The 21,347-nt window shown below is 68.7% G+C and overlaps 3 protein-coding genes across 7 annotated transcripts; 1 reads left to right on the top strand and 2 right to left on the bottom strand.

Moving 5' to 3' along the window:
• Positions 1-731: 731 nt before the first annotated feature.
• EPS8L2 (EPS8 like 2) lies at positions 732-15,776 on the bottom strand. 2 transcript variants are annotated; one of them, XM_045821090.1, is made up of 21 exons: positions 15,654-15,776; positions 13,066-13,180; positions 12,911-12,966; positions 12,115-12,179; positions 7,072-7,233; positions 6,509-6,658; positions 6,338-6,417; positions 6,132-6,256; positions 5,961-6,034; positions 5,710-5,836; positions 5,469-5,557; positions 5,241-5,315; positions 4,968-5,116; positions 4,760-4,892; positions 4,531-4,643; positions 3,267-3,378; positions 2,528-2,647; positions 2,244-2,316; positions 1,973-2,153; positions 1,741-1,873; positions 732-1,655 (listed from the first exon to the last, which is right to left on the bottom strand). In XM_045821090.1, the coding sequence occupies exons 2-21, from the start codon at positions 13,107-13,109 to the stop codon at positions 1,572-1,574; spliced, it is 2,145 nt and encodes a 714-aa protein (XP_045677046.1). In that variant the 5' UTR covers positions 13,110-13,180; positions 15,654-15,776; the 3' UTR covers positions 732-1,571. The 2 variants fall into 2 exon arrangements, with proteins under 2 accessions (XP_045677046.1, XP_045677047.1); XM_045821091.1 differs by having other exon boundaries at positions 4,531-4,640.
• Positions 13,304-15,639, top strand: LOC123807310 (cuticle collagen 2-like). Its single transcript, XM_045821022.1, has 3 exons — positions 13,304-13,374; positions 14,168-14,420; positions 15,193-15,639. Exons 1-3 carry the CDS (start codon positions 13,304-13,306, stop codon positions 15,634-15,636), a joined length of 768 nt encoding a protein of 255 aa, XP_045676978.1. The 3' UTR covers positions 15,637-15,639.
• A 1,598-nt stretch (positions 15,777-17,374) lies between the features above and the next one.
• TMEM80 (transmembrane protein 80) lies at positions 17,375-20,990 on the bottom strand. Of its 4 annotated transcripts, none has more exons than XM_045821096.1 (5): positions 20,956-20,990; positions 20,415-20,434; positions 19,610-19,703; positions 19,425-19,517; positions 17,375-18,348 (listed from the first exon to the last, which is right to left on the bottom strand). In XM_045821096.1, the coding sequence occupies exons 1-5, from the start codon at positions 20,972-20,974 to the stop codon at positions 18,134-18,136; spliced, it is 441 nt and encodes a 146-aa protein (XP_045677052.1). In that variant the 5' UTR covers positions 20,975-20,990; the 3' UTR covers positions 17,375-18,133. The 4 variants fall into 4 exon arrangements, 3 of the variants coding, with proteins under 3 accessions (XP_045677052.1, XP_045677054.1, XP_045677055.1); XM_045821098.1 differs by having other exon boundaries at positions 19,610-19,682; positions 20,104-20,434; positions 20,956-20,989; XM_045821099.1 differs by having other exon boundaries at positions 19,610-19,682; positions 20,111-20,434; positions 20,956-20,989.
• Between the last annotated feature and the right edge of the window lie 357 nt (positions 20,991-21,347).

Genomic DNA, 21,347 nt, shown 5'->3' with positions numbered 1-21,347 from the left:
ACCCCTGCCCAGCAGACAGAGGCCCCAAGACTGGGCCCTTGGGATACCCTGAACCAGGGTTGGCCCATCCACTCTTGGGGGCCCACGCAGGTCAAGGCGCTGGGGAACCAGACAAGTGCTAGTGCGCCCCCTGGCCGCCAGGGAAGGCAGCACGCAGAGTTGCCAGCAGAGGGCGCCAGCGGCCTCCAAAGGTGGGCACCAGCCAGGTGGTCTGGGGCCTGCAGGTGCAGCATTCAGCCCTCAGGAACCTCAGGGACCACTCTGCTCTGGCACCCAGGGCAGCCCAGCTGACTGTTGGCGCTGTCCAGCCACCCAGCCACCCAGCCACCCAGCCACCCAGCCCCCTCTTCCGCCCCCCGCCCCCACCCCATCCTCAGCTTAGCTCTCCGAATCAAACCCTCCTTTGCTCCTCTGCCGCCCCTCCCCCACTCCCACTCCCCTCGGTGACAGTCTTCCGGCTCTCCTTCCGGGCAGGGCCCCTCCTAACCCCTCACCTCCCGGGACGGTCCCCCCCCGCCACGCCCTCTCTGACAGGTGTGGAGGGGAGGGGAGGGGAGGGTCTCCCCACCGCCCCACCTGGGCTCTGGGGTCAGGGTCTTACTTGGGGCCTCACTGCCGGCCCGGCCGCAGCCCGCCCTGCCCGACTGCCCTCGCGAAGGGCGTGACTTCAGGTCAGCTGCAGGACCCACCGCCGACCCCCACCCCAGCTCCAGGAGACACACAGCAGCCGAGAGGAGACAATTGGTTTAATGTCACGGCCTTTGAGCTTGGCTCCCTCTCAGCTCTGGGTTGTGACCTGGAGTCCAGGGCCCTCGCAGGGCGAGGCTGGCCTGAGACCCGGTCACAGACAGTTCCTTTCCTGGGGCTCCGCCTCAGGGGTGGGGTGAGGGTGGGGTGTCCGAGGTTAGTGTTCAGGTGAGTCCAGTCCATGCCTCCTCCGTGAAAAGGCGAAGGGAGCCCAGCAGGCGCCCCCAGGGCACCCCCAGGGAGCAGTGCACGGGGTGGGAGCTGTGGGCACCGTCTGGGGCAGGGGGTCACCAGCCCGGTCAGCCTCGAGCCGGGGGCAGCTGCCCTTCCAGCCCACAGTGCACCTGGGGCGGCGAGGATGAGGGGATTCAGAGGCGTGTGGACTGAGCATCTCGGAGGCAGGACAGGGGCAGACTCAGAAGCGCCAGGGACCCTCGCGTGGGTGGGGGAGGCCAGAGGAAAGGGGTTCTATGGCCTCGGGGAGCACTGGGAGGGGGCCAGGCCGGGTCTAGTGGCAGTGGGCAGGGGGGAGGGGCTGGCACGGCCAGGTGGCAAGTTTGGCTGAGGTGGGCCTTGGAGCAGGCAGGTGAGTGTGGGCAGGGATGTTGCTGAGCCTGAGGACAGGCCGTGGGCCATGAGGCAGGTGAGCTGGCCCCCAGGCAGGGGCAGGGCCCGAGGCCGCCACCACACTCCCTCTGTGTCCAGGGCGAGAAATCCATACACGTGGGAAAATAACACTCCATGCATGGGGGCGGCCGCCTGGGGCTCTGCCCCTGCCGGGTCGCGGGGCGGTGCGGTGCGGCAGCGCAGCCAGCGGGACCAGGTTAGCTGTCATCCTCTACCCTCCTCTGGTTCTTGGAATGGAACTTGTTCATGAGTTCCTCCAGCTCCGATCCGCCTTGCTGCTTCTAGGAACGGGAGCGGGGCGGTGTCAGCCTAGGGCACGCGGAGCAGGTGGGGGAAGGGAGGCGCGGGAGGCCTGCCGCGGCTCACCTCCAGGACGGCCTTCTGCACGGTGAGCTGGCTGTACACGCGGCTGCCCTCCTCCCCGCACACCTTCTTCAGCTCGTCTTTGTTGAGCGAGAAGAGCTGGGCGCCGGTCAGGATGCCCAGGCTGTCCACGATCCTGTGGGGCAGGCGGGCGTGAGCGCGGCGGGCTGCGGCGTGGGCGTGGCGGCCACCTGCCCGCCCTCCGCGCTGCCCGCCCTCCGCGCTGCCCGCTCACCGCGGGCTGAAGGCCTTGGCTTCCAGCCAGGCGCGGACCTCCATAGGCCCCGACTCGTAGGTGAGCGGCAGGCGCACCGGGTGGCTGCGCTCCACGCGGAAGTGCCGCTGCGGCTGCGCCTTGAAGTGGCTGATCTTCTTGAGGAGCTCGTCGTTGACCTCGTCCATGTGGTGGATCAGCTCTGCAGGGGGCCAGCGGCTCAGGCCCCGCCCTCCGGCCCCGGGCGCCCCACCCCCAGCCCCGCCCTCCCCCGCCCCGCCCTCCCCCTCACCCTCTTTGTTTCCTGCGAAGCTCGGAGGCAGCTTGTGCGTTGGGCTGGCAGGACCCCAGTATTTCAGACCAGGCTGCAGGTGGGGGAGAGCAGGGGGCGGGACCATCAGCGACACCCATCCCCGCCGCGGGGTTGGAGTCAGGAGAGGGTGAGGAACCCCTCCCCGCTTTCCCTCCCAGGACCTGAGCCAGGGCCCCACCCCACCCCGTCCGGCACCTTTTCCCGTCACCCCCTGCAGCCACCAGAGGGCAGAGACCCGCAGCGAGGCCGCGTGCCCCCATCACCTGCTCCAGGGGGGCGCCCACGTCCTCCGGCCGGACCTCGTCCAGGATGTTGTGGGGCACGTAGCCTGCCTGGCCGCTGCGGCTGCGAAGCTTCCACCACTGGTGGCTGTCTTCCAGCACCTGGGGGCGCCGCACACCCGCTGTCACTCCTGGTCAACAGGTCCCCGCCCCCGAGTCCCCGCCCCTCTGACCACAGGCACCAGTGTGGGACGCTGGGACCACTAGCACGCACCCTCCTCCCCCACAGATGATCCAGAGACAGCTTTAGCATCTCTCCCCTGAGCCCCAGGGCCCTATGGGAACCATCACGGCCCCCTCCAGGCGCCCCTGGCCCAGTGTAACCTTTCTGCAGACCCACAGGGGCCCACGCCTCCCCAGCACCCTGAGCCAGGAGCCCCAGCCTGGCTACAGACAGAGATGGACCCCTTCACTGGCTCCCCTCTCCTCCCCCAGGGGGCGACCTAGATTTGGGGTTGGCACTGAATCCAGACGTGGGCACGAGTGACAAGCCCCTGGGGGGGTTGGAGGGTCCCCCGGTCCTTGCCCCCTCTAATGCCTCCACAGGAGGGGGCCCCTCCTCCAGTGTCTGCTGGGGGCGGGGGCTGGGGCCGTGGGACCGGATGGGAGCCCCAGGGGTCGGCCCTGGGGAGAGCGGAGGCCCACAGGCCAGGTCCCAGGTTACGAATCTGCCCCTGCCCCCCCCCACAGCCGGCCCCCCCTGCAGGGGCGGGGCACTCACCTCCAGGACCTCGTCCTTGAGCACGGACAGCTCGTTGGCATTTCGGGCCGTGAAGTCGTAGAGGACCTTGACGTACTTGGCCATGGCTGGCGTGGGTTCCGGTTCGTAGCCCCTGCGCGGCACAGGCGGGGCTGAGCCGGGGTCTCCTGGACCTGGGGCCCCACTGGGGGGAGCCGCTTCCCAGGCGCTCAGCTGCCTCCTGCTCCGCTCTCCAAGGTCGCAGTGGAGAGAGCGTCAGCTTATCGTGGGGAATGGAAACTGTGGCAGCCGCAGAGCGGCCGGGGCCCCACAAGGGGGGCGGGGGCAGGCAGCAGGCAGCAGGCAGCGGCGGGGGAGGCTGGCGGGACCCGGGTGCCCTGGGCACAGCAAGGCCGGCGCCCGCCCAGGCCCCCTTGGGGGTCTCCAGGCCCAGCCCCCAAGAGCCAGGTGCGGACCCAAGAAATGACAGGGTCACATCCATCCCTGGAGAGCAGCTGGCCATGGAGGGGAGGCCGGACATTTGCAGAGCCGTGGCCCCTTCACGTGGCACAGATGGTGCCCGAGAGCCCTGGTGGGGGGCTGCCTGTGGGCGCCCTGACCTCAGCCCAGGGCAGCCGGTGGCTGCCACCCAGCCCAGCCCTCTGGCAGGTCCTGGCCCCTGACCATCACGGTGCCTCCCTCACCCAGTGGCTGGCCTCGGGACCCTGAGCAGGCAAGGGGTCTGAGGCTGGGGTGTCCGCTACAGCCCCCGGTCCGGACTGGCCAGAAGGGGCCAGCCACATCAGAGGAGGAAAATGCCCCTCACAGGGGCCCTTGTGAAAGCCTGGCCCTGGGACCCTCCCCTCCTGCAGCTGAGTCCTGGGGGGTGGCAGGGCGGCCGGGTGCTCCCCAGGCCGACCCCCGGCCAGGAGTGAGAACAGGTCCCGGGGCTGCAGGGCGGGCATGGAGGCAGCCTGTTGCAGCCCAGACTTGCTGTGTCCCCTTCCGGCTCTGAGGTTGGGCCTAAGTCCACTCCAGCACGGGGACAGGGACTGGTGAGCCCCTCGAGCTCGGTGGCCCGGTCAGTTTCCAGCCACAGCTCTGAGACGTGAACGTGGGGGCCGAGAGCTACACGAGGGCGGTGAGGTTACGGGTGGCCGCCGCCACCTTTCTTCGAACCGAACATCATCAAGTGAGAACGGGAACCTGGGTCTGGTCTGGAAAGTTCTACGTGGACCCACGGGAGCAAGGCACTCGCCACACCGGGTGGCCGGCGTGACACTCGCTCACCTGGAGGGGAGCTCACCTGTGCGCATGTGCAGAGCCGACCGGCGGGAGGACGTCTCCAGGGGCTGTGGGCTCAGGTGCGAGGCTGTGCTTCGAGGAGTTTCGGAAGGACGACCGGCTGGCTGGAGTCTGCTGTGGGGGAGGGGGCCACCTGGGCTTGAGGGGGGGCAGGGGCAGGGGCGAGGGGACGGTGGCAGTGGTGAGGGTGGTGGGGGGAGGGGCTGAGGAGGCAAGGGTGGGCGTCTGACCTCGTCACCAGGGGCGGCGGCCGGCCCCTCCACCTCCCACGGGGCCTCCTGCAGCACGTCCAGGGGCGGCTCCCAGCCGCTGTGGAACTTGGGAACGTACAGGGTCACCTGCGGCTCCCGCGGCCACTCGGCGCTGCGGCGGGAGATCCAGGGTGAGCCAGAGCCGGCGCCACCCACAACCCCCCGCCCTCCCTGCCCGAAGCCGTACCGAGGGCGCGTCCAAGTCTCCCCCAGCGAGTCCCACAGCCCCATCTCCTTGGGAACGAGGTGGCCCCGCAGGAAGGTCACGGCCTCTCGGGAGAGCAAGGGGCTGAAGACGGAGCGAGCGATGTCCGGGCCCCCACAGGTGCTGACGATCTGAGGCACGAGGCAGTTCAGAGGGGGCCCCAGCCCTGCCCCAGCCCGCAGCACCCCAGGCCGGCTGCACCCCTCGGCAGGCACGTGCTCCCCCCACCCCCGCCCGCCCCGCGACCCCAGGCACCAGATCCAGAGGCCCGAAGAGGAAGTGCACCAGCTCCGCGGCGCTGGGGTTCTGAATGTGCTTCTGCAGCTTGGCCTGGGGGCCAGAGAGGGCGCTAGTGAGCAACAGGCGGACACACGGGTGGGGGGGGGGTGGGGCATGCTGGGGGGCGAGCGGGGGCGCGGACCCGGGGCCCCACCCTCAGTGCCCGCACAGAGGGCAGGGCCGGAGCGGGGCTGCTGGACTCACCAGCAGGTTGATGGCCAGCTTGGTCTTCTGGAAACAGTCTACAAACTCGGCCTCGGAGGGGGGCCGGGCCCGCAGCGTGAGGACACCCTCTGCAACAGGGGGGCGGGGCGGGGGGGGCCTGGCTGGCCCTATCACTGTGCCGGTGGGTCGCGCCTGCAGCCCGCTGCAGCCTGCCCCCGTTCTGTTCCGCGTCCCAGTCCCTGCCCCCCTCCCCCCGCCGCCCTCTCCCCGCCCTCAGCACCTGCCGGCCCCTTCTTCCCCTTCTTCTTTCCCTTCTTGCGCTGGTTCAGCTGCTTGAAAGCCTCGGCCGCCTTCTGCAGCCGCGCCACGAACCATTCGATGTCATCCAGGGCACAGTTGAGGATTTGCTGGGGTCAGAGCAGGAGCGGGGGTCAGCTGGGCGCCCAGAACACCCACGTGATGCCCCTTGGCCCCTGGCCCGGGGGAGGGGCGGGTGCAGCCTGCGGGGGGCACTATCGGGCTGAGACCCACCGTCTCCTTCTCTATTTTCTGAGCCAATACGGCCCGCGGCGGCTCCTCGTCCTGCGACTCCTGACGATAGAAGCCTGGATAGGGGATGGGGGGGGGGAGAGGCAGAGCTGCTGCTGACTGAGCCCCCTCCCAGGGACGGCATCAGCCTCCAGCCCAGCGCCCGCGGCCCACCTGGCTGGCTCACGCGGTTCTTGGGCGGAGAAGCGTCCTGGGCGTAGTGGTGCACGGGCACGGGGGCGGGGCCCTGGCGGGGAGGCAGCACGGACTGCCGCTGCCGGAGCTTCTCCTGGTGGCCCCTGCAGTGGGGGCGAGGCTGCTCAGCGGCCGCGCCCTCCTGGGGGTGGCCCCTGCCCGCTCCCCCGCAGCCCCACACCCACTTCAGGGTCTGCGGCCGCATCTTCTTCCCCAGGCGGCAGTCGGCCAACGCGCTCTCGATGTCCTCGTGCACCAGCTCCGCCTGCGGGGAGGGGCGTCAGGCTGGCTCGGCCCCGCCCCCGCGCGGCCCACCGCCCCGCTCGGCGGCTCACCGCTCAGCGCGGCCCGCTCACCTCCACCTCGTCGCAGTGGAAGAAGTGGATGTCGGGCTTGCTCTGCTCCGAGTCCTGGCACACGAGCAGCAGCACGGAGGGGTAGCGCAGCTGGTTCAGCACCGTCTGGCTGTGCCGCACGGTGGACAGCGGGAAGTTCTCAAGCTCCTCCTGCGGGGGCGGGGATGGGGGCGCGCAGGGGCACTCAGACCTGGCTGGACCAGCAGAGCACACCGGCGGTGGGCCGGGGGTGACTTGTGGGCCCAGCACGCGGACTCTGCCACGGACCCAGGTACAAGCGTAACTTGCGGGCACAGAGAAGGGACGTGGCCCAGGTGTGGACGCAGACACGGACCCCACGGGGCAGAGGCCACAGCTCCCACACACAGACCCCCTGGCCCAGCCACGCCCGGCTCTGTGCGCCGGGGTGCAGGCTCCGCAGAGGCGGGTGCGCCCGGGGTGCGCGGCTCCCTGGACTCTGGGCCCTGGGCCCCCCGCCCTGCCGGCCTGCCCTTCGCCCTTGCCCTGCCCCCGCCCCGCAGAGAGGCCCCGGGGCCTTCTTTGCCCCCCTGCTGCGGCGCTACCTGGGACTCCATGTCCAGCAGCCGCAGGGACTTGTCGTTGACCTGCAGCAGCATCTCCTGCGTCCAGATCTTCTCCTTGGAGCTCAGCTGCACCAGCTTCCGGATGGCGTCGTCCACCGACATGATGGCCTCGCTCTTGTCCATGATGAATGTGGCCAGGTGCTGGGGGCGGCGGGCGGGCGGGCGGTCACCCCGGGCGGAGTGTTCCCTGTGCCCGGAGCCAGGGGCCGGGGGAGGAACACCGGCCCTGGGGCCTGAAGAGGCACGGCACCCCCTCAGGGTGTCTCTCCCTCCCTCCCTGGGCAGGTCTGTAGGCCGCGGCCCAGCCCTGACAGAACCTGGCTGCCCCACACAAGTGGTCCCCACACCCCCCGCCTCCTGGCGGGCTCACCGCAGGGAACTCTGCACTCGCTGCCCCTCCCCCTCCCCCTTCCTCCCCCGCTCGGAGACAGGGCCCTCCCAGCTGCAGCACGGCCCTGTCACCGCACCACGTTCCGGACCTGCCTTATGTTTTTTTTTATCACGAGTCGACCCCATCTGTGTGTGACGCCCTCTGTGCTGCCTGCGCGAGGGCAGGCATTCGGGCTGCTGGGCTCACTGCCCTGTCCCCAGGGCCCCAGGGCCCGCGCCCCCACACGGCAGGCCCTCGGTGAGCGTGTAGGGAACGAGGGAGCTTTCTGGCGGCAGCCCTGGGGCCCCTCGGCCAGCCCGGCGCACCCCCCACCACTGCCCCTGTGTCCCCCAGCCTGGCTCCGCCCGCCCGGGTCGGGCCTGCACTCAGGAAGCAATGCCGCGCGAACACACGCTCGGCCGTTGGCCCCCAGCTGTGAGGCAGGCTCCGTGAAAGCACCACAGGGAAGGGCCGGTGGTCTCTGCGGGTCCCAGAAAGGGCTCTGTGGAGGGGGACTCGGGAGCGAGGAAGCCGGTCCCAGCGCTCCGAGGAAGAGGCCAACACATCTGACGTCAGTGAAAATGTGACTGTTCCTCCCGGGACAAGACGCCATGTGCAGAGTGAGAACGTGGGGACAGCACAGGTGAACGGACACGGCGACGGGTAGTCGTCTTAACGCGTGAAGAGGCCGACACGCACCCCAACGGTGGCTCCCGCTGTGCTCCAGGCTCCCCCGGGGCACGCGCAATAATTAAGGGTATCGGCACAAATGCATGAACGACTACGTAGAAGGTTATCATCTCAATAACAGAACTCAGTGGGCAGAAGACGTGCCCAGAGAGCCTGCAGGGAAACGCAGTCACGTGGCGTCACCGCAGGGAACGGCACGCGATCTCACCCAACGACAGGCTTGCAGGTGGAAACTCGGAGGCCGTTACTTCAGGAACAAGTCGCCGCTGAGTTTTCTACCTCGACGGCGGACCAGTGCTAACGAGCCCCGTGGGCTGAGATGTGGGGACGTGGGAGCCCTCTGGGGGGGGAGAGGCCGCTGTGGGGGGCTGGTAAGTGCGGTGCGGGGCCAAGGCTGCCCCCTGCAGACCCACGAGTGGCAGCGCAGGCTGGACTCGGCTCCGCGTCCGCCGGCAGGGGACACAGGGAAGTGGGCAGACACACCCGCGCCGGCAGCCAGACACCGCATCGCCGAACCGAAAAATACCGTGCGGCTGGGCCCGAAACACGCCAGGGAATTTCTCTTTCTTTTGTTTTTGAGGACTTTATATATTTACTTTTTAGAGACAGGGGAAGGGAGGGAGAAAGAGAGGGAGAGAAACATCAATGTGTGGTTGCCTCTCGTGCGCCCCCTACTGGGGATCTGGCCTGCAAAGTGGGCATGTGCCGGGACCGGGAATCGAACCAGCGACCCTTTGGTTTGCAAACCAGCGCTCAATCCAAACGATGCCCCCCCACCCCAGCCAGGGCTCAAGTCAGCAACTTTCGAGTGAGTGGAACCGTACAGGGTCTCTGAGTGTAGCGGAATCCAAGTAGAAACCACTAACAAAAACATGGCCGGAACACTCCAAGTTATTGCAAGTTAAGCACCACGCGTCTGAGTAACCCATGGGTCGTGCAGACACAAGGAAAATTAGGAAGCACAGGTGACCCCTGAACAACGTGGGGGTGAGGGGCGCCAACCTCCGTGCATTCGAAAATACGAGTGTAACTGTTGACTCCCCACAAAGGTGACTGCTCGCAGCTCACTACTGATGGGGGGCCTCGCCTCGCTGGTAACTGTTGGTCACCGCATAGTTTGTGTGTCTCACTGTCGTTCTCAAGTCAGTAAAAACAGGAAATTATAGACCAGTATCTCTAATAAACGTTAATGCAAAAAATCCCGTAAACAAAATGTTAGCGAATTAGCACCTCCACACATAAAAACTATAGAACTGTAACACACCACGGATAAGTGAGGTTTACCCCAGAAACACAAGCCTGGTTCAACGGTAAAACAAAAACGAAAAGCAAAACACGGTCACTGTTGTTCAGAAAAAGCGCTCGCTGAAGCTCAACCACCGTCCGCGCTGCGAGGCCTCAGCACGCGCAGCGCAGAGAGGGACCTCCTCTGTCCACGAGGGGCGGCGGTGGCAGCAGCAGCTGCCCCCAAGCCGGGACTCGAGGCCGGCGGTCTGGTCAGTGTGCCCCTGGGGCCCTGGCCAGGGCCACCCAGGAAGAACGGTAAAGCGGCTGAAAGAGGACACGGAGCACGGAAGATGGACACACAGAGCATCCGGCGACTCCGCCAGCGGAACCCTGGGGAGAAGTCAAGGCACTCAGCCTGGACTCGGGGCGCGTGGTCCCGGTGCAGAAATTCCATTGTTCCTCTACAGGCTGCCGCCAGACCATCAGAAAGTGAAATTGGGAAAAGAAAAATAGAATACCGTTTATAACAGCACACAAAAGCCAAGTACCTAAGGGGTGTTTCAACCAAAGACACGCAAGAGCTCCGCAGTGGAAAGGGCCAGCCAGGACCTGAGAGGCACTGGAGGTGCCCTGGTCAGTGCCGGGAGGGGGGGTCCCCTGGGAAGACACCCCCCGCAGCGAAGGGGTTGCCGCCGCCCAGGTCGGCCCACAGGGCTGGCCGAGTGCCAGTTGGGACCCTGGCAGGCTTTTCTGGGGGCAGAACTAGCCACTTTGACTCCGCAGTGTACACACACGCACGTCCGCAGAACCGAGGACAGGCAGGAACACCCTTGGGGAACTCGCACCGGCCGGCCCCAAGACCGCTAGAGCCGCGATGGGTAAAACAACGTCCCCCGGAGAGTCCAGGAGTCCGCTCGCCTGGACCCAGCCCACCCGTGTCCGGCAAAAGCACCCGGCGCCACAGCGGGGGGAGAACACCTCCACAGCAGGAAGGCACCTCGGGCGCCACGGGCCAGGCAGTGCCGACAACCAGACCACGACGACTGAAACACAACGGATACGCCGGGTGTTGCCAAAACTAAACATTTCCGTTCAGCCCAAGACAGCCACGCTCGCGAATCCGCAGGCCACACTGGCAACCGGTCCGGCTGGTCCGCACGCCCGGGGTGCGGGCGGGACGCTGCCAGCTGCCAGGACCCGAGCCCGGGCACAGCAGGGGGGGGGGGGGTGCCGCCAAAGCGCCCCTGCAGCCCAGCGCCGGGAGGAGCCTTGCCCCCCCCTTCTTGTTTCCTTCAAGTGAGTTCACAGAGCAGGACAAGGGCAGCTACAAGCCGCGTGATTCTGTTTGTGGGGGACACTTGGACAAAGCGGGGTGACTGGGGGCAGAGCAGCATGCTGCCCGAGGTGGGGCCGGGGGCCCCGCAGGGTCGGCAGGAGACCGTCTGGGGGGACGGAGACCGGCACGGCTCCGTTGCTGGTGGTGACCACATGGTCTGTCACCAAACTGCACACCTTCCGTCCTCCACATCAATTTTTCTGACGCTAATTTAGGAAAAAAAAACCCAAACCCTCATTGCCAGGGTGGGTCTGACCCGGCCCCGGCCTCCACCTCTCACCCTCTCTCTGTGCCTCAGTTTCCTCATCTGGGAGGAGCTGGCCAACCCTGCCGGTGCCCCGGCCTCGCTGGCTGCAGGGAGGGCAGAGGAGCGCCCCCTGGGGGGTCCTTCCACAGGCCAGTCCGGACCAAAGTCCAGGAGCAGGGCCCGGAGGCCTGGTGGCACAGGCGGCTCCTCACCAAGGAGGGCAAAGTCCCCCTCCCCCAGAGATGTGGCACAGCCGCCGAGGACAGGGACAGACCTGACCCACCCACTGTCCATGCCCTGACCTTGGACACTGAGCCAGCAGTAGTCACCAGCCTGCCCAGGCGGCCGGGGAGGGCGTGTCACCCGACACAGCCCAGTGCAAGAGCCCAAGGAAGTCCCGGCGTCTCTGTGGACCCATTGTATGGATGAGGAAACCGAGGCTCAGGAAGCAGTGACTTGCCTGACCTCTGCGGGCGGGGAGGGAAGCACTTGCCTTCCTGGTCCAGGTCCCCCAACCTCCCGGGCCAGGGGACCCCGCCTCTCTCTCCCCTCGGCCATCCCCAGCCCCGCTGTCCTGCAGGCTGGACAGGGACCAGGAACGGGGGACGTGGCTGGCTGCCCGCAGCAGGAAGGCCACTTAAAGAGCCGGGTTCCCACGGTGTGAGAGCGAGTTCCAACTGACCTCGGAGGAAACCCCTGCACTGGCGGCTGGTCCGTCCCCCGAGCAGCCGACCAGGCTCCCCCCGCGCCCCTGGCCTTCCCTGCAGCTGCCTAGCGCAGGGCGGCCCGGCTCCATCTTCCCCTCGGGCTCGCCCCTCCCTCCCGCTGGGCCTGCCCCCCAAGGGCGGCCAGACAGGACCCAGGGCGCGGACACCGGACACCCCTGGGCTGTGCCGGCCACCAGCACCTTGTCTGCCTGGCACCGACCCTGTACCCCCAGACCACAGTCGTGAGCCCCCAGAGCTGGAGGGAGCCCCCACTGTGGCTGAGCCCAGGTGGGGCGCAGGGCAGCCCTGGCTCTGGTCGCCGGCTGTGGGGTCAGAACCTGGACGGCCCACCTCTCCCGGGGCCTCGGTGTCCCCCACCCGGGGGGCCCTGGGGTACTGAGGGGGGGCGCTGGGCAGGACGGGGTGCCCCGGGGCGCAGCCTCACCTGGACGTGGTACTGGGAGGTCTCGTGCATGATGACGTTGGAGTTGGAGTACTTCTTCCTCTGTTCTGAACGGGGACATGCCAGTCACCATCCACCCCAGGCGGCAGGCCCCAGGGCCCCTGGTCCACGTGACTGGGACCCCCGGGCTGGGCCACAGGGGGGGCGGCGGTGTGGACACGAGGGGTACTGCTCTGCGGGCCCCTGTGGCCACCAGGAGGGGCTCAAGGTCCCGGCAGGAGGCGGACCCTCCCCCACCCCCGTCCTGAGGACGACCACTCAGACAGGTGGTGGCACCTGTGAGCAGGGTCTGTGGCTGTGGGGGTGCAGGGGGCCGCCCCACCTTCCCCGGGGGAGGGGGAGGGCCAGGGCCTTCCCCACCCTCCCCGCCAGCTAACACCTCCCTGCCCTCTGTGGGGCTCCTGGCCCTCCAGACTAGGCGCCCTGTCCACGGGCATGAATGAGCTGGTGCCTCTGGGGCAGGGCTGGGGTGCACCTGGGGGGAGGGGCTGGCCGGGGGGGCCTCCCCACCCCCGGAGCAGACACTTGGCACTCAGTGCCGTCCGATCCGGTTGCAGTGTGGAGCTCGGCCAAATCAGTATTGATGGCCCTGAATTATTAGTAAAGGCCTCTCCCCTTACCGCCACGGGGGAGGGCTGCTGGGGCCTGGAGGGCCAGGGTCCCTGAGCCGCCTCTGGGTGCCCGGGGCCACCCCGCATCACCCCTTGGTGGGGCCCAGCAGAGCACTACGGAACGGGGGCAGGGGGTGGCAAACCCTCCCTCCTACGACCGCACTCACCAAACAGGTCCTTGGCACTCATCTTGGCCATGGTGTCAGACCGGCCCAGGCTGCCGCTGCGGGGAAGGCACCGGTAAGGGCGGGGCCCAGCTGCACCTCCCGGGCCGCGGCCGGTGGTTGAGAGCGAGGGGCGAGCCGGGCGGGTGGGGACTCACTTGGCAGGGCCCGGGCAGCAGCTCAGAGACCCTGACTGGCTCATGGCGTCCTCAGTGGCGGCGGAGGGCGGACCTCAGTGTGGCCTGAGTCCAGGGCCTCGTGCCTGGCTCACACCTGAGTGGACGGACAGCAGCGCTGACACCTCCCGGGGCTGGTCCCCGCCCTACTGCTCCCCAGGCCCTGGGGCTGGAGCCCTGACCGCCTGTCCAGAGTCCCGGGACCACCTGTCTCCGCCCCATGTCCCGGCAGGCCGTCACCACAGCCCTGCCACACCCCAGACCCTTGGTCCTGCACACGGACACCCGAGGGTGGGCCCCTAGAGGCTGTCTGGGGGGGACTCTGCAAAGGGTCCCGGGGGCCTTGAAGGGGGGGGGAGGTGGGAGCACCTTTCAGCAGAGGGAATGGCACTGTGAGAGCCCTGAGACAGGACGGGGCCAGACCAGGGGACCCTGGGGAAAGTCAAGAGGGGGCTCCCTGGGGCACGGGCAGAGCCTGGTTCCCGGGGGTCTGTGCCCCGTGGGGATCTCTGGGCCCACATCGTCCTCCCGTCAAAGGTCACCGGAGAGCGGTCTCTGTGTCTGGGGTCTGCCAGAGGTGTGGCCACACACCAGGGTGCTGGTGTCCAGGGCAGGGAGCGGCCCAGGGTGTTCTGGTCTGACGAGGTCCTTCCTGCAGGAAGGCCTCCCTGGGGGCCTGGGGCCACTGCCTCCCACCTGCCTCTGTGGGGAGGGGCGGGGGAGGGGCCTGGCCGGATTCCTCTGCCTGTCGCCCAAGAATGCCTGGAACGCTCGTGACCTCAGTGGGTGAGCCCGAATATTTGCTTAATGGGATTCCTGGCGGGCTGAGCCAAGGGCGCTGGGCACGTGTGTGCAGGGGCTCGCACCTGGGTGAGGCGCAGGCCTGCGGGCACACAGGCGGGCCCAGGCCAGGACGGGCCCCTCCCCTCGGGAGCCCAGCCTGGGCCCCCGTGGCCTTCAGCTCCCGGGGCAGCAGGGCGGTGGGCGCGGGCACTGCATCTGCCTCGGGGGGGCGCACGTGGGGTCCCGTGGCGGGAGTGGGGCTTCCTTGGGGGGCAGGGGCGGGGGTGCCGTGCGGCCCCAGGGGCCAGCCCAGGCCGCACTTCTGTTTACGGCAGTCACTTTCCGGGAGCGAGCGGCACACGGTCACAGAGTGGGGGGGGGGCGGGGGCCCCAGCAGGGCAGAGAGGGCGGAAGGACAGGCCCTGGGTTCAAACTCCAGCCTGCAGCCCAGTGACCTCGGGGAGGAGTCAGCCGAAGGCCCGGGAGAGCCAGGCGGGGCTCTGAGAGGGGGAGACCCTCTGAGGCTCAGGGGTGCCCAGGTCCGGGAGCCGCGGGTGAGGAAGGGGCCTGCCCTGGGTGGGGAGGGCCACGCCTGGGAAGGAGGGCTGGGGGCCGCAGGTGCCCAGGGCGCCCGGGGGGGGGGTGGCAGGAGCGGCAGGCTGGAGCGGCAGGGCCGGCAGGGGCTCTGAGCCATCCGGGCACGGCACTAGGCAGGGACCAGGAGAGGCCCAGGCAGGGCTCGGGTAGTGTGTGTGTGTGTGTGTGTGTGTGTGTGAGTGTGTGTGAGTGTGAGAGTGTGTGTGAATGTGAGTGTGTGAGAGTGTGTGAGAGTGTGTGTGAATGTGAGTGTGTGAGTGTGTGTGAGAGTGTGAGTGTGAGAGTGTGTGTGTGAGTGTGTGTGAGAGTGTGTGAGTGTGTGTGAGTGTGTGTGTGTGAGAGTGTGTGTGTGAGTGTGTGTGAGAGTGTGAGAGTGTTGTGTACACAGGTCAGGCAGGGGAGGTGCCACCAGCTGGGCCCTGCCCCTGCCTCTAGGCCTGGGGTGGGGGCAGGGACTGCCTAGCCCCCTGCGCTGCCACCGGGCACAGCCCCAGGCGCAGGGGCTGCCCCCGCCAGCCTGGCCCAGGGAGGGGGCCTGACTGAGAGCCAGGGACGGGGTGCCCAGGCCCCTGCCTGGCCCCCGCCCTGCTCTGCCCCGCCCCCAGCCGCCTCCTCCCTGAAACTCCCACACCCTGACCCTGACCGGGAGTCTGACCCTAGCCGGACGTCCCCTGGCCCTGGATCCCCCCACACACACCCAGGAAGTGTCTCCTGCCGTCTGACCCACAGGGAGCCCCGGCCAATCTCAACAGTGTTCGCCCGGTGGAGGCCAGTCCGGGACCGGGTGGTGGGGTGTTCCAGAACCGGAAGAACCCCGCCCACCGCCCCTTCGACGGAGGACCGGGCTCCCCGCACCGAGCCCTAGGGCTGGCATGGGGCCGGCCGGCTGACTCAGTGCCCTGGCTTAAAAATGTCCCCGCGCCCCAGCGCCGCCCGGGACGGCCGGGGCCGGCAGGGCCGCAGCGGGACGGGCTCCTGGCCACAAGCCCGGCGCAGCCCCTCGACCCCCAACCAATGCCTCCTGCCGCGGCCCGGCCGGCAGACCCGGCCGGCAGACCCGGGCTGAGCCCCGCGTTGCGCCGCCTCCTGGGGAGGCTGAGGCCCGGGCCGCCCGCCGTCGGTGCGCGCGCCTCCCGCGTCTCCCTCGCCAAAGCCGCCCCATCCAGGCCGTGACCCCGCGGGGCGCTCACCTGCTACTCTTGGCCCCGGGTCCCCACGGCCGCACGTCTGTCCGCTTGTCTGTCGGCGGCCAGGTCCACGGGCAGGAGGACGCGCAGCGGGGCTGGGCCTGGCTGGACGGGGGCGGAGCCGCCAGGAGGAACCTGAGCGGCAGGTTAGAACCTGGGCGACGCGGCGCGGGGGCGGGGCGGCGACGTCCGAGCGCCGCCTGCGGCTCCAGACCCGCCTGCACGGGGCTCCCCACACGGGGCTCCCCCCAGCGGGGCGTTCCCGCCACCCTCCTGTGGCCAGGGCTCGGACCCCAGCCCTGGAGCCTGGCACCCAGGGACGTACGGACAGGCCCCGGAGCCCCTTCTGCGCCGGGACGCGCGCCCTGAGGTTCTGAGGCCTTCCTGGAGCCGCTGAGCCGGGCCCCGGGCCCCATCGCCATCGGGGGTGGCTCGGGGTGCCAGGGGAGGTCGGACTCCAGCCCCGCGTGCCCAGAAGGGGCCCACTTCGGCCCCAGGCTCCGGGGCAGAGTCCCTCCTCCAGCCACCCCTCTAGGCTCGGGCGGGGGGGGGGGTCGCTGGGCCCGGCTGCAGTCTGGGAGTTTCTCAGGGCGGGGGCTCCCGTCTTCACCACCCAAGAGCCCCTGAAGCCACTCCTCCGTGACCCCGAGCCCAGCCTGGGCACCCCTGAGGGCTGGGGGTGTCTGAAGGAAGGGGGGGGATGCCTGGGGTCAGGGGGAACCCGTGGAGTGCTCCGCGCAGGGCCGCCCTCCTTTTGAACGGACTCTCAGGGGCCCCCGCTCCCCCAGGGGAGAAGGGTCGGAGGGCAGGCCCAGGTAGAGATGGGCCCCACAGGCTACATGTAGGACCCCAAGGCCCCGGCTATTTCTCCTTAGGGTGGAGGCACAGGAAAGGGAGTCCCAGAAGGGTGAGGCATTGGCTGGCACGGAGCCCTTCCCGGGAGCCCCTGGGAGGCACGCCCCCTGCACCTCCCTGGCGCCAGGACCCCAAGGAGGGGTCTCCAAGGCCTCACAGGGGGGCCCATGGAAGGGGGCAGGAAGTGGCCTTCGTCCTGGGGCCGGGCCGGGCCGAGTCCTGGCTTCCTGGTTGTCTCCCTGCTGCCGAGCAACGGGAGGGAAGGCCCGCGCCTGCCTTCACCCTTCCTGGGGCCGAGCCCGTGTGGGCGCGTGTGCTGGGCAGGGAGCGCCTGCTGAGCAGTGTCCTCAGGGGAGGAGCCCTGGCCGGCAAGGAGGCCTCGGGGGGCCTGGAGTGCCAGCGGGGTGTAGGCCGCCTGGAGTCACGGGGACGTCCTCCTGAGACCCTGGGGCCAAAGGGAGGGGTGTATCGAGGGCACGGCCCAGATCCTTGGGTCTGGGGTCTCCCGGCCCACGGGCCAGGCCCCCGTGGCAGGATGCGCGGCTCCACGTCGCCCCGGCAGCACCAGGGGAGGCGGGGAAGCAGGCGCCCCTCTGCCAGGGCTGCAGACACTCGGGACCCGGGTCAGAGGCCCCGCTCACCCCAGCCAAGCGCAAGACTCGGTGTTGCCCCTGCCCCTCGCTGAGGCCAGCCCCCCTCAAGGCCCAGGAGAGCCCGGAGGAGGGAGAGCCCGGCCCCTCCGCCTCTGGGGAAACCGCTCTGGGTGGCCGGCTGGGCGGTGCGGCCTGCCCCGCACGCTGGCCCCCGTGCCGAGGGGACACAAGACCTGCAGGAGGCAGGCGGCCTTAATGAAGAAAAACTCAGCGAGGTACAGACACTTCTTTATTGTAGAACTACGGCCCAGAGAACCCAGGAGTCCGTTTGAACACGTCACTCCGAACAGGACACGCGGACTGGGAGCAGACGGAGGGGAGTTACGAGGAAGGACCAGCTCTCGGGAGACCCGGATTCTCGCCGCGCCGAGTACAGACAGACCGAGGTTCTGACGAGCGGCGGTCACCAGCCCCAGGGCAAGGAGAGCCACCCCACAGCCTCACAGGCGTCCACCGGTGGGCCCCCGGGGGCGGGGCTGGGGCTGGGGCTGCTGCGAGGAGCGCCGCCCTGGAGCCGACCAGCCCCGCTGCGAGTTTTCGTTTGGAGCCGTCTGTCCGAGCGGCCGAAGACCCCCAACCCCTGCCCCACCCACACAGCCGTTTCCTGCCGTGGGGACATGTAAACACTCAGGGATGCAGAGACCCCACGGGATGCTGTGCCACAGGGGGTCCTGGCCGGCTGGCCGGCATCGGGACACACCTTCGAGGGAGCCAGCTGGGGACGCCACGGGAAGCGGCTCCTCCTGGGAGGTGACAGGGCGAAGCCCACTGGCCCCCTGCTGGCTCGGGGCCACCCCCTGGCCCTGGCCCCACACTTTGTTCTGTCCCGGTCCTGGCCCTGACGAGACTCACAAACCACCCAGCCGCATCCACAAGGCTGATCGTCGAGGAAGGGCCCTGTCCTCTGTGCCATGGGGCGGGGACATCGGGGATCCCCGTGAGGGCTCCCATCTGAGGCATCCCGGGGGCTGCACGTCACCTGTCTAACCCAGGAAGGGCGGCGATGGCCACCACCTCCAGGACGGCCTCCAGGCAGTGGATGGCCAGGAGTGTGGCACTGAGGACCGAGTCTGCCCACAGCACCAGGGTCTGCCAGAGCAGGAAGTAGACCGACAGCAGGGCGCTGGCCCCTGTGAGTGCCAGGCTGGCGGCCAGTGGCCCCTCGGCCTCCGTCAGGTTGCCCTTGGTGCCTGGAGAAGAGAACAGACACAGTGAGAGCTGGCTGTGGGCGCCGCTTGGGACCCAGCGGCGGCACGTGTCCAGGAGGGCGAGGCTGCAGGCCCCGGGCCAGCACGCAGGCCTACGGCCTCAGGATGTCCAGTGAGAGACTGCCCCCTGCCCCCACTCAGTGTCTGAAGGCAAACCCACGAGGGTGTAGCTCCAGGAAGGAGGGGCAGACCAGGGCAGCTCTGACCTCGCCCAGGTCTCTGGGTCAGCTGTGGGGGTGGGGATGGAGGTCTGGCTCCCGAAACCCACCCAAGTGCGCTCTGACTCCTCCCCGGATTCCAAGGGGGCCGAGGGGACTCTGTTCAAAATTCCCAAAAATATTTTCCTCTCGGCGCCAGTCTGGAAATTCAACACGTGTGCCACAGATGGGTCAGTTGTGGAACACGCCCACCCGGGACGCCGAGAGCTGACCGCCTGTGCCTGGGCCGCCTGGCAGGGGCAGAGGGGCATCAGACGCTGGGCAGTGCGGCTGCTGCTCACCGCCCGCCCTGGCACAGCCTCAGTCTGTGACGGGGACACTGAGGCCGAGGGCGCTCAGCAGGAGGGCTGAGATGTCAGTGGTCTCGTGGCTGGCTGCGTGTGTGCGGCTGGCCAGGACGGGCCAGGACCCTGGACAGACGGGGCTGGAAGCCCTGTCCCCCTGAGGGGAGATGGGGGTGGGCAGAGGGCAAAGGGCACGCTGTGCTTCTGAGCAGAGCCTCCCACACCTCCTGGCCTGCGGGCCTGGTGGGCACGGGGCAGACCCACCCCCAGGCTGAGGGGAGGGCAGCCCGGGAGGTGAGTGCTTTGGCTGCGAGGACAGTGCTGTTGCCCAGTGGCTACGTGCTTCTGACAGGAAACCTCTCTCCCAGCATGCTGCGTGCTACGGCCTCCTGAACGAAGCTTCTCAACAAACTACTTAATGCTTAATGAGGCCGGAAGGCGAGGCCTGCAGGCAACTCGCGGAGCACTTAAACCCACTGTCTCCCAGAGCCACGTGCACAATGGGGCCCACTCAGAGGACCCCAGCAGGTACAGTGTTCACCGTCGGCCAACTCACCAAGGTATATCCGGGGTGCTTCCAGGGTCCCCATCAGCAAGAGCAGGGCCAGGTCGAGGGCCAGGTGATCCTGAGGGTAACTGAACACCTGGCCTGCAGACGCGGGCAACACGGTGGGGCTCTGGTTACAGCAGCAGCAGCAGCAGCAACAGTGACAGCTCCGCCCACCCACGCGCCCAACTCACTTTTGTACGCGATCATCAGGAGCGTGGCCAGGAAATGCAGGGCGGAGCACGTCCCACCCAGGCAGAGCAGCATCTGCAGGGGCACCGAGGAGAGCTGGGGTGCTGTTAAGGACTCAGCCCAGCAGCCGCACTGCCCCACGTGCCCACCCCAGGCTCAACAAGAGGAGCCGCTCCACCTGGACCTCAGCCAACATGTGGGTGCTGCTTAGGCGCCCACAGGGGGCCCCGGAGTCCGGCCTGTTGGGCACCCATGGATATGCCCCCTGGTGTCAGAGGGGGGTGGGGGCCAGGACCTCTCTTCACAGGGACACCCTGGCCCAGAGGCAGGGTACTAGGCATGAAACCCTCAGCCACTGCAGGCAGGACAGCCTTAGCACCCTGACTGTGGCCCTGGTGACAAAATAAAGGGGGAAAGGGGATTCCGTTGTTTGTTTTTTTTTTTTTTTTCAAGTAAAATACACTTCTCTCCTTTTGCGGAGCAGTTAAATACCCACCACCCACTTTCCTGAGCTCTGCACATTCTGCCCTTGTTCACGCCGCATGGGGGCCTATGCACACTGCAGGAGAGCGGCTCCCCCTCCTGGGCCCTGGCGACCCCACCGAGAGCCCGGGCGCTGGGCAAGCAGGAGGGGTCGGGGCCAGCGCGCTCCGCTAGGAAGCGACACCGACTCCACCGCCCCCGTTGGCAAGTAGGCCTGCACCCAGAGCTGGCAGAAAAGGGGGTCGGGGTTCCGGGCCGCCGAGAGCGGGAGGCCGAGTCTGGGGCCTCCGCGAACCGGGAGCAGCAGCAGCAGCAGGAGGATACGGCCGTGGAGGGGGCACTCCCTGCAAGAGAAGCGGCGGGTGGTGAGGCCGGCAGCCCCCCGAGACGCTCCACCGGTCTCGGGACCGTGGACGCGACCGACCCCGGCCTCGGCCTCCTTGGGTCGCGAGGAAGAAGGGAAGCCCACTGCTGCCCGGACGGACGCTAAGCGGCCCTTCTCCCCGGGCCCTGCAGGGTCGCCAAGCAGAGCCGCCCTGAGAACAGGCTCCGTCCCTGCGGCCCGCACACGTGCCCGGTTCTCACGCCTGCACTGGCACCCCGTGGCCCACAGCACGGGGTAGGGCCGCCAAGCGCGGTCTGTCCACGCCACCGGCACGAAGAGGGACGGCCTCCGGGCCCCCGAGCGGCGCGGGAAGACCGACGAGCAGGGCTCCCCACTGAGCAGCCACGGCGAACTGCCAGGCCGGCGGCCCGTCCAGCTCCAGCGAGAACCCACCCCTCCCCGGATGACCTGCGCTCGGGCACGCGACCCCCAGATCCCAGACCCGAAGGCTCCCGGCCGAGGGACAGCCGCGCCGCTCACCTCGCCGGCCTGCCGCCATCTTCGCCCCGCCCCCAGTCCGGCCCCGCCCCCCAGTCCGGCCCCGCCCCCCAGTCCGCCGCGATCCCGGCAGCCTCTCGGCCCCGCGCCGCTCGCGTCTCTTCGGCCATTTTCGCCTTCGACCCCGAAGGGGCCCGACGGCGCCGCGTATTCAGAGCTGACTCCGAGCCGCGGCGGAGACCCGATTAGCCAATCCGGCTGCGCTCGGGCGCTTTCGGAAGGGAGGGGGAGGGGCGCCGAGGCTGGGAGGACCCGGGCTCGGGCGCGTTCGGCTCCGCTCGGAAGAGCTCGGCTCCGCTCGGAAGAGCTCGGCTCTCGCTCGCGGCGGGGCGGGCGGAGCCTGCAGCGCGAGGCTCCCCAGCCTAGGCCGCGCC

Source organism: Phyllostomus hastatus, unplaced genomic scaffold (assembly GCF_019186645.2).
Source record: "Phyllostomus hastatus isolate PE091 unplaced genomic scaffold, TTU_PhHast_1.1 phas_scaffold_443, whole genome shotgun sequence".
NCBI classification, from domain to species: Eukaryota; Metazoa; Chordata; class Mammalia; order Chiroptera; family Phyllostomidae; genus Phyllostomus; species Phyllostomus hastatus.
The sequence above is the reverse complement of the archived record's forward strand: the minus strand, read 5'-3'. Positions and strand labels throughout refer to the sequence as shown.